Genomic DNA, 15,334 nt, shown 5'->3' on the forward strand with positions numbered 1-15,334 from the left:
TTTGGAGAGCCTTTAAGGAAATTAACATCTGATTAACATCTCAAGAAAGAGGCATTTAGAAGATTCAACAAATATCCACTAACTGTTTTAAAAAAAGGAGGAGGAAATTAGGTCTAAAATTTCATCTAACAAAATAATTTTCATATAACTAGAACAGCACTTTAAACTAAGACTGAAAATTTTATGCCAGCACTTTATAAATGTGTTGATAAAGACTTTATATTAGAGAGTACTCAATAAAATCTTGGATTTCTGTAGAGTGCCTTTCAAAGAGCTCAAGGTGTTTTCACATCTCTCTCATTTGTACTCACAAAATGCCTGTGGAGTAGATAGGTATTATTCTTCCCTTTTTTACCGATAAAGAAAAAGAGTTTTCGCAGGCATAATAGCAAAGGCCCACTTTAATTCAGTTTTTTAAGTTATAATTAAAATTTACCATATTCTTGAAGTACAATGGATATTATATTCACAAGAATAAAAATTCTTTCTGTGCTCTAGCAAGTAAGCAGTCACTTTTTATATTCTAGAGCCAATAATTCAATAGATTAATAGTCCACCCTGTCACCTAGATTAAATTTTTCTTTGATCAGAAATCAAAGTAAGTCTATGTATTTTATATTAGTCCAAAAGTCCAACTGATAAGCACATATATTACAGAAATACTGTGAGGGTATCTGAATCAATACTTCTGTACAAGAAAAGTACTAGTGCCCTGGAGAATAATATCACATATATTTGTTTCTCTGATTTTAATAAACACTTTATTATTGTGAAGGTGGCCTTATATTTGGAGAATTAATGATCGGCATCCTCTCTCACATATGTAGTAGAATTCTTTAATTATTGTAAATAATTAAATATATTCTTGTAAATTATTAATTATTTCATTCAATAGTTACAATAACCCCACCAGGTAGACAGGGTACTACACCAATACAATATATCACAAGTGAAGAAACTCTGAGTAGTTAAGTGACTTGTCTGAAATCACCCAGCTATTAAGCAGCAGTGCTGGATCTAAAAGAACCCATAATCCCAGCTGAGTCTGGGTTCCTATTATGGACTGAATGTTTGTGTCCCCCAAAATTTATATGTTGAAGCCCCACCCCTAATGTGACTGTATTTGGTAATGGGGCCTCGAAGGAAGTAATTAAAGTTAAATGAGGTCAGAGGGGTGGGGCCCTGACCCAAAAGGAGTAGTACCCTTATAAAAAGACACACCAGAGAGCTCACTATCCTCTCTGTCTCTCTGTCTCTCTCTGTCTCTGTGTCTCTCTCTGTCTCTCTCTCTGTCTCTGTCTCTGTCTCTCTCTCTCTGTCTCTCTCTCTCTGTCTCTCTCTCTCTCTCTCTCTCTCTCTCTCTCGGCACTCAGATGAAAGCCAGGAAGAGAGCCCTCACCAAAAACCAAACACTGCCAGACCTAATCTCGGGCTTTCTAGACTGAGGAACTGTGAGAAAGTAAACTTCTGTTGTTTAAGCCACCCAGTCTATGGTACTTTTTTATGGGAGCCTGAATGGACTGACACAGGCTTTTCACTACACATTGAATTAATGTTTGCAAAAAATGGTACATATTTTTTCCAACTCGACTAATTTCATAAAAGCTCTAAAAACCGCCATAAAAAAACCTGAGCTGTAATATAGTTCATGATAATTTCCAGACATTTGGTTAAAGTTTGCCTTTATTTCATATATTAAAAATAGAATTATTAACTGTCAAGTGGGAACTCTACCTTCAAGAAATGATGAAGAAAACCAAATGATTTAAGCCCCCTAGAAATATATATAAGGACATAATAATTATTAGATTATTAAAATAATTAACTATATAATTAATATTTTGCTAAATATTTTATTTGATAATTTATTTAAATTTTATTGTTTTATATTTAATATTTATTATTAAATATATTAATGATATAATTAATGTTATTAAAATATATTATTAAAATAATAATTATTAGATTATACTACATTAGAACATAAGTAGATTTTTTTATATTTGAAAGTGACCTGTAGGAACAAGCATTTTTCTAATTGAGGAAAAGGACAAATTACCAATTCAAGAATCTACAAAAAACATCTTAGCTTCAAACTAACTGCCCACCAAGAAGAGCAGAAAAACTAAAAGGGGGGAAAAATATAGCTGCTGCCTTGTCAGAAGATACAAATTGCTTTGAATAACTGCAGTGTAAGGCTTGAATGAATTTATAAGTTTGGCAGCTGCAAGGGTTTACACAGCTTAGCGTGTTCCATTTGGTTTTGTTTCTAATCAGTAACCGTGGAAAACTGGACTTCGGTTAATACACATAAGAATTGCAAGTGTCCTGCGGCTCTTCAATGGTTCTGGCTTACTGGTCTCCTCTATACCTACATAAAATACTGGCCATCAGAGGATGGCAACTATAAGGCTATTACAACACTATCAATGAAAGGGGGAAGAGTAAGTGTCAACCAGAACTAGGTACTGGGAGTCCAGGGTGACTGAAAATCTGAAAGTAGATCTTGCTTGAACTAACACTGAAAGAGTTCCTAGCTTTCTCTGAAGGTAGCATTCTCTTTCGAAGGACATTAACCTACCCTCCAGTATAATCTATCAAAACTACAGAAATCACTAGAAATTGTCCCCTGAGCAGTCATTCCATGCACAGTGGGTCACTGCTGCTCCATACTCACTCCTATCTACTCTGGCCAGAAGCTGGTTTGAGGCTGAGAATACTCTAGACAATACAGTACAAAAATCCTGTCATCAAGCCATACAGACAGTGGGACCTGGCAGATAGATGTTTATGAAAAAGAGTTTATAGACGTTTATAAAAGAATTTACAGATGTTTATAAAAAAGAATTCACATCTAACTATACTATGAATGGATTTATTAAACATTATAACAAAGCCCACACTTATCTAAGATTCAGATTTAAGAATTCTAAGCAGTAATACCTAATACAAATGGAAAAAATTGCGCTATAACTTCCAAAATTCAAATGGAAAAAAACCCAACTATTAATCCAACAAATATTTACTGTCCACCTATTACAGATAAGTACAAAGAAAGCACAACTTTGTGCTGTCAAGATAAAAGGATGAAAGGGTGAACCAGAAAAAGGATAAAAGGAGTTAATAAATGTAAAGTACTTGACACCTAAGTGCTCAATATTACTATCCTTGCCTCAAAGCTTACTGTCTAGTACAAAAGCCAAGATCAGTAAGTATACATATAACTATAAAAGAAAAAGTACCATAAAGGAGCATAAAAATGCTACATAAGTTCAGAGTGATAAGAGATATCTAACTAGGAGAATCAAATAATTCCGAGATTTAGAGATTGGGAGACAGAGAGAATGTTGGCAATATTAGCAGAGGGGAAACATGAAAAGAGAAACAGATTAGGGTAGAGAAAAAGCAAACTTCAGTAGTGTAAAATGAATCTTTAAAAAGTAATGCAGTTACAAAAGGACAGAAAGAATATGATTCCCTGATGAGGGTGAACTAAAGGAGAATTTTTTTTAATGAAACATGTGAGATGTGTAGCCTAGTGCATGACACACACACACATACTTTCAATAAACAATAGGTATATTGGTAAAAAAACATATGCAGACACATTAGGAGTAAGGGAGACCTAAGTATTCTTAAGAAGCAAAGGGAAGGATCCAGCATGAGAGACAAAAGATGCTGCAACAACTACAAGAGAAGGTCAGGAGCCGGTAAAAAAGACGCAATCAAAAAAGATGCAATCAATGACAAGCTAACAGTGCTAACTTTAAAGAAGAAAGCAGATACTTCCTTTTCTCAGTAGTAGTGAAGAAAGCTCAACACTGAGAAATTCTGAGATGAACAGAAGAGATAGTAAGGAAACTCACTCTGGCTCCAATATTTTCAGCATGAGAACCCTGAAGCAAGGTTATCTGTAGATAGCAGGGAGCACTCATGGATTCAAGGGTTGATGAGAATGAAAACCACTTAGTTGATTCCCTGACACCCTTCCTCTCAGAGATGGAAAAAAAGCAACATGGTAAGGAAAATAACTATGCATAATCCTTATTTTGGGAAAGTGATAAATTCTTGACACTAATGACAACTTTAAACAAAAAATATATTTGATTTTTTAAACGCTTTTAATTTTGTTCCACTAAAGCATATTAAAGAAACTACAGGCAAATACATGTTTTAAAACTAAAAGGTTTTATCTATATAATGGGAGATCAGCACACAATGAAGATGTTAATCAAATGTCAATTGACCAAAAAAATCTATTTTATTATTATAATTTGTTTTTAACTGTTGGGCTTTTTTTCCAAGCTACAATATTAAGATGTTCTTTTTTAACTTATGAAATTCACATTTAAAAACGTTTTTAAAGTACCATTCTTGTTCAAGCAATGGACATCTTTTATTTTACTCTGCCTGCCAAGAAAATGAATAATGCAACTATTTGCAACAAAAGTTTTATCCCACCTGGTGCTATTAACTGGTGAATACTTGATGTCCGGGTGACAGCTGTGCTTCGTGATTCCAGACCTGGACTTTCTCCTTTCTTATTACTTTCTGGAGAAGGATCTCGTTGGCTGATTTTAGAACTGGTCACTGTTGTTTTGTTATGACAAATTGTCAACGATTGAGTTTGACTAGTGCTTTTTGGCGGACCATTCTGTGAGCTAGATAATACACCCAACTTCTGGCTGCGTAATGTTAAATTCTGAACCTAAGAACCACATAACAAAAAATAAGGATGAAACAGATGGTATTAATTGATGTGTTAATCATTACCATTATAACAATGACAACATGTATATATTATGCTTTTCATACATAAAGTTCCAAGCACTTGAAACAACTGATTAATTCTGAAGGGGAGTTGTTATTCTAAGTAATGATATCTTAAAAATTAAGTTGCAATTTTTAAAAAAGACATTGAGAAAGAATCAGTAGAACCATATACATTGCAAATGAACTATGAATATGAGGAAATCATTCTGCAACATACTGCATTTTGAAGTTACCAGCTTGGAGACAGCCAAAGGGAAGGAGAAAGAGGAAGGGCATTCCAGGCAAAGAGGAAAACTTCAGCAAAGCTACAGAGGTGAGAGAGCCAAGGGTGTGTAGGGGAGAATGAGTAATTCCTTCAACTTCACTCCGACTTCCCCATGTCAGGAGATAGTGAAACATTTTAAGGTTACAACTATCTCATAAACTTGTGAGAAGTTACTACGTACAATTGTACAATTCGGAGAGCATGGATACAATTTTGCTGTCTTAATAAAGATCAGAAAGAGAGAACAACAACAACAACAAAAAGCTACCAGCTCTACAGCGATTATAAGGGAACACTAATCTTCTAAGCAAGCAAATTAATTCACCAAATCACCTACCCTATTGAGGGAATTATGAAAAGCATTTCCCATTTCCTCTTTTTAACTAGCTGGATCTTGTCGTGTTATTGTTATGAACACTAACCTGCCTTTGAGAACTAGATCTCATGAACTGAAAAGATTGTGCATGGCCTTGAAATGGGTTATGTGATGGCTCCTGTCTACACCTGGAGCTATTCTAAACATACTGCCAGTCTGAATGGTGGCAGCGAGCATCCAAATTACTCTCACCTTAGGTTTATAATGTCTCCAAACAGCAAGAAAACAGCTCTCCAACAGCTAACTCTTTGGCTATGTGGAATGAATGCACCAAATACATTTATGCTAGCACTGGCCCTGGGAGGGAAACTGAAGTAAAAAAGATTCCAAAGTGACAAAGCAAATGATATATTGCTGCTTTATGAATGTTCTCCAGTTTCACGAGGGCTCTCTCTCTCTACAACTCTATCAACTCATGTTCAAAGGCTATACCTTCTCCTTCCAAGTGCCAAATGCAGTGTTCAGCCAATAGCAAGTGCTAAGTAAATGTTTGCCTCAGAGCAGCGGAGGTTTCAATCAGTTCTATTCTAAGTTACTGAAAGAATTTTCTAAGTAAGACCATATGGAGTGTCTTCTCTGATTTTTGTCAAATATTTCATAGCAATATAAGCAGATTAACAATTGCTGTATTATTGAAATGTAATACAAAAATAAAATATGCTAAAATCCAGATTTCTCGGCTTGCCACTCGGCCCTCCACAGTCTAGGCCCAAACCACTTCGAGCCCCATTTTCCACTCCTCCAGTCCCAATGCTCATATTCTAGCCAATTGTTCTGCTTACCCTTCTCCAAACATACCTTCCTTCATTTAGAGCCCTTGCTCGAGTTCCTCTTGCCTAAAACGCCCTTCTGCTTCAGCAGTGACTCCTGAAGCCCAACCCACTCTTCACAGCCCAGTAAAAATCCCCTCTCTCTCCCCAAGAAACCGCCCCAAAGTCCCCGGTTAGAAACAATTTCTCCTCCCCTCTATAATGGTTTTCCCATACAATTTGGATCATATTGCCTATAGCACTAACAAATGTCTAGCTTATTTTAGAATTACTAATGTCTGTGTCTGTGAAATACTAAGACTCTGGCTGGCAAGCTCTCATCTGACATTCATTTTTGTACTCCCTGCAGTTCAGTGCCGCAGACATAACAGAAACTTCAGAAGTCTGACATATTGTCCTACATCTGATTCAGAAATATATATTACGCGGCTTTTGTTGTTGTTGTTAAGTATTTAGTTCTATTTACAGTTTTCTTAGGCTAGCATTAAAACTTGTTCATATTTAACCAAAAGATCTCAACAAATATCTAGCGGAGGCACATTAAAATCTCTCAGGAAGCAAGGGAAAATAGCATTAAAATTTAACCTCTGCCATAAATGATAACGTAGACCACATAATAACCAAAAGCTGAATTATAGTCTGAGAAACTTGAAAACTTTCCTTCAAATGAAAAGCATATTCATAATAAATGAAGATTTGACACAATAAACCCTAAAACCTGCAGCAGTGCATTTCTATAAAATGTTGTATTTTCTTCTTCTAATTTTCCTTTTGTTTTCTGGAATTCAGAAAGAAAATGCATGTGTGTGCATATAATATATACTATATAATATTTCTATGAATAAAGTTTAGAATATGGCTATAATATCTATGGTCATCTTGGCTTAAACATTTACAATAAGTTTCAAACGTAAACTATACTCCTAAAGTATATTATAAAGCTAATTTAGCTGTTAACAGAAAGATCACATATTTAGATTTCTTTGACAGAGCTTCACTTCTGAGCAGAACTCACCCTTTCTAATACAAACAATACTAGGGCACTCTAATGTCCAACTTTCATTTCACTGGACTTTTCCTATGATCAAATTATGGAAACTTTTTGACTTTTGAAAAAGTCTAAGTTTCATGTGAAGTATTTTTGCTAATTTCACATCTTACATTTTTATAGTGGATTACCCAAATACTCTCACATCAATTTTTCAGTTTGGATCTAACAAATACTGTGTGAATTATCACAGCATCTCTTCTTTGCAGACGAGGAAACCAAGAGTTAATGAGACACTGCTGGCAGGAGAACTGAGTTTCTAGCTCTTAAACCCAAAGCACTGTTTTCACCTCAATTCCAACAGCATTCTCCAGATACCCTTGATAAGTAAGATTTCTTGCTTTTCTATAAACATACTTCTAGTCCTATGATATCTTTTCTGAAAGTCAGATTTTTTTTCTTTTTTTTTGCATGGTGGGGACAAGAATACAGCATTTAAAATACTAAATAAGGGTGGGCTATTACAAATATCTCAACTTTTGACAGTATGCTATAAATAAATTTTAATACTGAGGAAAAATTAACTGTTATACTGACTTCTGTCACTGAAGGAGTATTAAAATAAAATTTCAAATTTGGTATTTCTGAATTACAAGAAAAATAATTGTTTTTAAAACTGCAAATACAAGTTTAAAAATTAAAAATGTGGAGCACAGATTTTTTAAAACTAAGAGCCCTGAACTCAAGGACAGGTATCACTGGAATATCCAAAGTATTAGCATCACCTACCACTGCCAACCTCATTCACTGCCATTTCAAAAGAACAGCAAAGAAAAACATTTGTAGAGAAATTCCTAAAGGTCAATCCACCCGTCTAATTCCTCACAGCCTATCTTTGAATGAAGTCAGATTATCACAGAGCCACATATCCATATCAGTAAAAGTGGACCTCAAAGACCCACTTTGGGTTTTTTTGAAGGAAGATTAGCCCTGAGCTAACATCTGCCACCAATCCTCCTCTTTTTTCTGAGGAGGACTGGCCCTGAGCTAACATCCGTGCCCATCTTCCTCTACTTTATATGTGGGATGCCTGCCACAGCATGCATGGCTTAAGAAGCAGTGTGTAGGTCCGCAACTGGGATCCGAACCGACAAAACCCAGGCCACTGAAGTGAAACGTGAGAACTTAACTACTGCGCCACCGGGCTGGCCCCAAGAGCCACTGTTATAAATTATTTTGACTATGCTCACATTGAAGATGTCATCAGAGACACTGTAAGATATTTTCTCCATGAGAATCCACAAAACTAACTGTGCTCTAGAGAGCATGTTAGTTGTATTTTCCTAACAAGTGGCTTATTTTACCTTAAAAACTGCAAATGTTTTCTTTAAATGGTGTGTTTCTCTCTTCACCATTTGCTACTTGAAAGCTAAAAACCAAATTCAAGATGCATCCTTAGACAATGTATAACAAAAACAGTAATCAGTGGCATGTGATATCTTATGTGCCAGACACTATGCTAAATACTTTACGAATATTGTCTCATTTATTCCTTATAACGACTCTGAACTATTACTTTCAGTTTATAGCGAAGAAATTGAGACTTAGCATAGGTAATAACAATAACAGCTAACATTAGGGAGTGCTGTTTCAGACACCGTTGTGTTTTTCATTTATACATATTTAATCCTCACTACAACCCTATGAAGTAAGCATTATAATTACTTTATAAATATTGATTTTATTTTATATTGTGGAAACTAAGGTGAGAGTTTTTTGGGTTTTTTTTAAGATTTTATTTTTTTCCTTTTTCTCTCCAAAGGCCCCCCGCCCCCCGGTACATGGTTGTATATTCTTCATTGTGGGTCCTTTTAGTTGTGGCATGTGGGACGCTGTCTCAGCGTGGTTTGATGAGCAGTGCCATGTCCGCGCCCAGGATTCGAACCGACGAAACACTGGGCTGCCTGCAGCGGAGCGTGCGAACTTAACCATTAGGCCACGGGGCCAGCCCCGAGGTGAGAGATTAAAGATACACAATGAGAAAGAGGCAGAGCAAGTATTTGAACCCAGAGAGTCTGGCTCCAGAGTCCAAACTTATGAACACTATGATATACTATGATCTTGTCCCAAATCAATCAACTGGCAAGTGATAAAGTTGGCAATTGTTGCTGCTCAAGTCAGAATTTGAACCCAGGTCTTCCTATTTCCTTATTTGCGAAAAAAAGTACTGATGAGTGCCTATGACATTCTAGATACTACACATACATATTACTCATTCTTCAAGTTACCCTACAAGTATGTGTGACTATTAGAGATGTTTGGTAACTTGTCTAAAGTCATACAACTAAGAAAATCCATGAATTACTTCATGCATGTAATTTGAATAGCAACCTCACTCCTAGCTCCATGCCACTTTCCTACTCTTAGTTGGGCTTTTTTCTTGTACGCATTCAATTTATTTCATCTTGTTTTATTATACGCAGCTTGTAAATCAATTAAAATCTTAGAACAAAGTTAGGTATATATAAAAATAAAATTTAAAATATTCATCAAGTTGATAATGTTCTAGCTCTACTGGGTTTAATAAAACCAAAACAAAACAGAAAGATCATTAATTCAACAAACTCATCCCACAAAGAGACACTACAAAAGTTTAGAGCTGAAAGAACCTAAAAGTTAACAAAGACAAAAGTCTCATTTTGTAAATACAGAAACTAAAGTCTAACAAACTTCAGGAACTGTGGAGGGTCACAAAGCACATTAAGGAGAAACCTCAGTTTAATTGATCACCATCTTTATGTGCTGATTTTGAAAACTGGCCTTTATTATTAAATAAAATAATACATTAAGAGGTTCTATGAAAAGTACCAAAGAATACTGCTATCTCATTTTTCACTTTTTACCAGAAGATTGAGATTATTAAAACAAGAAGCCAAGGACAACCCTAAGACATACCAATTTCTGCCATACATTGTATAAAACACTATATTCTACTCAGTTATTTTAATTTAAAATTTATTCATTTTTATCAACTTTACTGAGATGTCATCAGATAAAGATGACATACAATAAAATGAATGAACCAGTTCAATAAGCTTTGACATACGCATATACCATGTTACCACCACCCCAAACAAGATATAGAACATTTCCACCACCCTAAAAGTTCACTCATGTCTCTTCCCAGTCAATCTCATCCGCCTTCTGACCCAGGTACCACCAATCTGAATTTTTTCACTATAGATTAGTTCTGCCTGTTCTGAAATTTTATACAAGCAGGAATCAAAGAGTATGTACTCTCTGGTGTCTAGCTTCTTTTGCTAATTGTGTTTCTGAGATCCATCAGTAGTTTGCTCTTTTTTATTTATGAATAACATTCCACAATTTGTTTATCCATTCACCAGTTAAGGACACTGGTCACTTCCAGTTTTGGGCTATTCTAAATAGAGCTGCTATGAACATTCATTTGCACATCTTTATGTTGGGTATATGTTCTCAGATCTCTCATGGGAAACATCTATAAGTAGAATTGCTGGGGTCACATGTTAAGCATAAGTTTAACTTTACAAGGAACTGACAAATTGTTTCCCAAAGCAGGTGTACCATTTTACACTCTCACCAGCAATGTACAAAAATATGGTTGCTCCACTTTCTCGCTAACCTGTGGTATTATCAGTCTCTTCATTTCAGCCATTCTAGTGAGGGTGTGGTGATATTCATTGTGGTTTTCATGTACATTTCTAGAGTGATTAATGATGTTCAGCATTTTTTCATGTGCTTACTGGACTTTCATACAGCTTCTCTTGTGAAGAGTTCAAATCTTTTGCCCATTTTGAGTTGAATTGCTAATGATCTTATTGAGTTGTAAGCATACCTTGTATATTCTGGATACAAGTCCTTTGTCAGATATATGTACTATGCACATCTTCCCTCAGTCTGTGGCTTACTTCTTCATTTTTACAACAATGTCTTTTGAAGAACAGTTTTTAATTTTGATAAAGTCCAATGTGTCATTATTTTCTTTTATGGTTAGTGCTTTTTGCATCCTAAGAAAGCTTTGCCTACCCTAGAGTTATAAAGATATTCCCTATGTTTTCTTCTAGAGGTTTTAATAGTTTTGGCTTTTACCTTTAGGTCTACATTCTACTTAAAGTTTATTTTTGTGAATGATGGGAGGAGAAAGTTAAGGTTCATTTTTTTCCACAGTACCAAAGTAATATTCTATTCAATTTTTTAAATTTAAAATTTACCCAATTTAATTCATTTTTAAGCTTAAAATCAATCTTGACTTAACTACATAACTGCTTACAAAGGAATCTACACAAAAGAATACATCTCAGATAACAAAATAAATGTGCTTTACAATAAAACTAAACATACAACATCAAAGCAAAAACTTACTAACTTTCACTAATGTCAGATAACCTAAATAACTATGTTTAATGGTATTATAATTTCTATAGAACAAAAAAACTTTCTTGAAGCTCTCATTGTATTTTTATTCAATTTCAATCTGAAACGTATGACAAAGAGCGCTGAAACCATCAGTAACTTAAACACAAATATATGTTTATCTGTAACCTGAAGATCCAGACCTCAAGAACCACATTATGAAGCTAGACAAGCTCACCTGAGTAGCTGCAGACTGACAGGAAGATGACGATGACGACGAGACAACAGGAATGTCAGACTGTACAGCAGCCACAGTGGTAGCGGGTGTGAAAATCAGCTGTACAGACAGAAAAACCAAAAAAATACCCTAAGACAAAAGAACGTGTCCCACACACAATGTATAGCAGCAAGAAAGACTGAAATTTGTGACAGAAAGACAATGCAGTTTAGGACTGCCTCCTAAGCAAAAGGTTTTACATGACAAAGAGAAGTTTCTGATAATAGAGAACTCAAAAAAATCATAAACATTTTTGAAACAGCTCATGATTCTGATGAGTAGAAAAATAAATCAGGGCTCAAAAGAGAAAATGTATTTTGGTAATACGAAATCCTCACACCAAATTTTGCCCCAAATAAGCTATTATACTTAAACTTTTCCCAGCTCAAAACTATTGTGGCAGGATTCCTAAAATGGAACTTATAATAGACAATCATAGTCACTGCTCTTGAATACAAATTAAATTTCAGTGAGAAACATGAAAAGAAACACCGAAAAGTCTTTTCAGTCCTCTTTACCACAAAGGATAACTATACCACATACTACACTATAATATTGCACTCAGCCACATAGAATCCAGAGTAAAAAGCTAGGTTGCTCTTGATTTTAAAAAACTAGTTGTAAAGAAATATTCATTCTAAATGTGAATGCCACAACATGTCAAAATTCAACAACGAAATAGGTTGCAAAAAAGCTTCAAATCAAAAAAAAGTAAAAGAAGTAAAGACATATTCAATTCATTTACTAATCATCGCATCTCTTTTCAAATGTTTTTTCAATATTGAAACAGAATGCCATTAATTCAAAAAGGCAGTACAATCCCCTCAGAAATTATCCAATCCAACTGAGTAAATTATGACAGTTGTTTTCAAAGAATGTATAAATACTCTATTTCAAAATTGCATCAAGAGTTATTCAATTCCTCAAAAACTGTTCCTGTTTAAATTAAAATTATCAATTAAGGGATCTTTAAACTTCAGTTCTTTATATACTAAATTCAAGTGAATTAAACAACAAAGTATCACTTTCACAAGAAAGTAATTTCCAGTACAAACAGCTGAAAGTACTAAACCTAAAGGAGATGATGTTCTATTTAGCTGGAACCGTATAAAACTGCCAGTTTTTGAAGTCAAAAATGATTAAATAGCAATCATTTCAAATAGTTCAGCCTAATTTTGAAGCACTTTATTAATTAAATAAGATCTCATGGGGGAAAAAACCCAGAAATATGATAATGTCTACTGAATAATCTATAAAGAAAAGGTGGTCATGTCATTATTTCCTGTCAGAAATATGATGGGAAACTTTCTTTGTAATTTTAGTGGAGAACTGGGGATCCAGATACATATTCAGTTCACTGGACAAAAAAGAATATAAACATATACATGTTAGGCCCAAAGCTCTTGTCTAGCTACCTGTAAAGACATGAAATAAAGTAAATGTCAACCAATTTCTACATTCCTTTAAAAAGCTCAATAGTTAAATTAGGAAATCAGTAGGTACTCAATATAAACAGGAAAATTTCCATTCCTGTTTTAAAAAGATCAAAATGAGCATAAGAACACAAATCACTTTGCAGAATGTGAGATGGGAATAATCACAGCTAAGAATCACATCTGGTAAATTACTAGGAACTCAAATCCAGATTTCAGAAGATCCCATAATATAAATTCTAACTTACAGTTAATAACCAAGTTTTTAACATTTCTAACTATTTCATCAAATCTAAGATATCAAAGATATACAATGATTTTATGTATCATTATAAGAACCAATTATAACTGTAAGATGCCATAAATTATAAACTGTATTTCAGTTTCAGAGATGTTAAAATGTGAAAAAAGGTGTGGAACCAATGAAATTTGATAGTAAAAAATAATCACTCTTATGTGACAGAATCTGTTAGCCTCCCAATGTTGCTAATCACCATTAATTACAATGGTGCTAATTACACCAAGCAGGCCCATGACGTAAATGTACAAGAGCTAAGCATACACACACTCAAAAAAATTACGCGTTCCTTAAATATTAAAAATGCCTCTCAACGCATCAAATCAGGAAACATTTTGATCTCTCTCAAGTCCTTAAACACTGAAAAAATTTGGTAGCTCATATCTTACCATTTGAGCTCGGAGATACATTTGAGCTTGGCTTGCCGTTAGGGTAGGGGAGGTACTCCCTAGTAACATAGTCTGTTGGGTAATACTGCCGCTGGTAGAACTGGAAGCCTGGGAACGGCTTATTAACTGTGCAGGTGTAGGAGAAGTGGAGAGGTTGATCTAAGGAAGAAAACATATTAGGTCATAGGCTTCCATTTCTTGCTTCTATGTCACTGAATTTCACCAAGCTGCAGCTAGGCAATCAATAGCAGTATAAACTGTGGCTAAGGAATCTAAAAGAGAGGGCTTCATCTTTGACAGACACCCCGCTCTCACTTCTTTGGGTAATTACTTGCACATATGCAAACAATAGCATGTACTTGTTAGTAATCAGGACAATTTTTAAGGATATCTTCATTGTGTTTCAATAAGATTCCAGTATCTTAAAATATCATTTCTACTACCTCCCAAAAGTTAGGGCTAAAGTTCCATTATTTTAATATTACACATAACTTAAAACATTCAAATGAAACATTCGAACTGTTTACACAATTTTGTCAGATTCTGTCACTTTTTGAGGGCTTTCTGAAGCAAACAAAAATTAAAACACGGATAATCCATTCACATGTATAAAAACATACATGTAACATATAATTAGTATAACATTCTCCCTCAAAAGCTCTCAGAGAAAAAGAAAATACAATTGCTACTTGTCAAACAGACAGAAAAGTCCTGAATTTTGGTTACAAAATTAGATTATAAACACTAAAGTTAAAACTGCTGTTAAGAATAAACTAGTGTAGTCTATCTTTAGGCTACGTAAGCGACCAGTAACTGGTTGTATCTGTGAAGGCAAACTGGGTGGGGCAGGTAAGAAAGAGGACAAAGGGAGATACGTGTACACTTCTTTATCTTTCCAATTTCATACCACACACATCTATCACATCTACTTTAAAAATAAATAATATTTTTAACAGGAGTAATATAATCTGACCTCATATCCTTTTTGTGGACAAAGCTAGAGAATAAAATTAAGAAATAGTTTATTAGACTTTTGATTCAAGCAACAAGGCAGACTGGACTAATACATCCACGTGCCCAAAGAGACTCACAGAAATGCTAGATCAACATGAAGAATTAGAACATATAGCCGAACTCAAAAAAGGGGAAGGGAGGGGGGAAATTCCCAGGTGCCAGAAAGGAAGAAACTCAAAAGATTTAAGCTCCTGCTGACACCAAGGCAGTCTGGGGGATACTGGCCTACAGAGACAGAAGACCTGATTTTGAGCCTATTTCTGGGGAGAGCTGGAAGTAAAGCCCTATTTTGAGCCAAGATCCTCAAAAGGGCTGCTCAATATGTGAAAAGGGAGCTAGAAAAGCTCGACTCATATGCC

The 15,334-nt window shown here is 34.8% G+C and overlaps 1 protein-coding gene across 29 annotated transcripts in view; it reads right to left on the minus strand.

Moving 5' to 3' along the window:
- Positions 1-15,334, minus strand: part of PHC3 (polyhomeotic homolog 3) — a 75,861-nt gene that overhangs the window by 36,552 nt on the left and 23,975 nt on the right. For 22 of the 29 annotated variants that reach the window (XR_011529313.1, XR_011529310.1, XR_011529312.1 and 19 more), the window contains 3 exons: positions 13,962-14,120; positions 11,803-11,901; positions 4,462-4,708 (listed from right to left, as the gene is read on the minus strand). Coding sequence is in view for 20 of the 29 variants with exons in the window: in XM_070583081.1 (XP_070439182.1) it covers positions 4,462-4,708; positions 11,803-11,901; positions 13,962-14,120 (505 nt within the window). In the remaining 9 variants the exon portion in view is untranslated. The remainder of the gene's footprint in view (positions 1-4,461; positions 4,709-11,802; positions 11,902-13,961; positions 14,121-15,334) is intronic. The other 7 variants (XR_011529317.1, XM_070583088.1, XM_070583086.1 and 4 more) reach the window with 1 other exon arrangement.

Source organism: Equus przewalskii, chromosome 18 (genome assembly GCF_037783145.1).
Source record: "Equus przewalskii isolate Varuska chromosome 18, EquPr2, whole genome shotgun sequence".
Taxonomy (NCBI): Eukaryota; Metazoa; Chordata; class Mammalia; order Perissodactyla; family Equidae; genus Equus; species Equus przewalskii.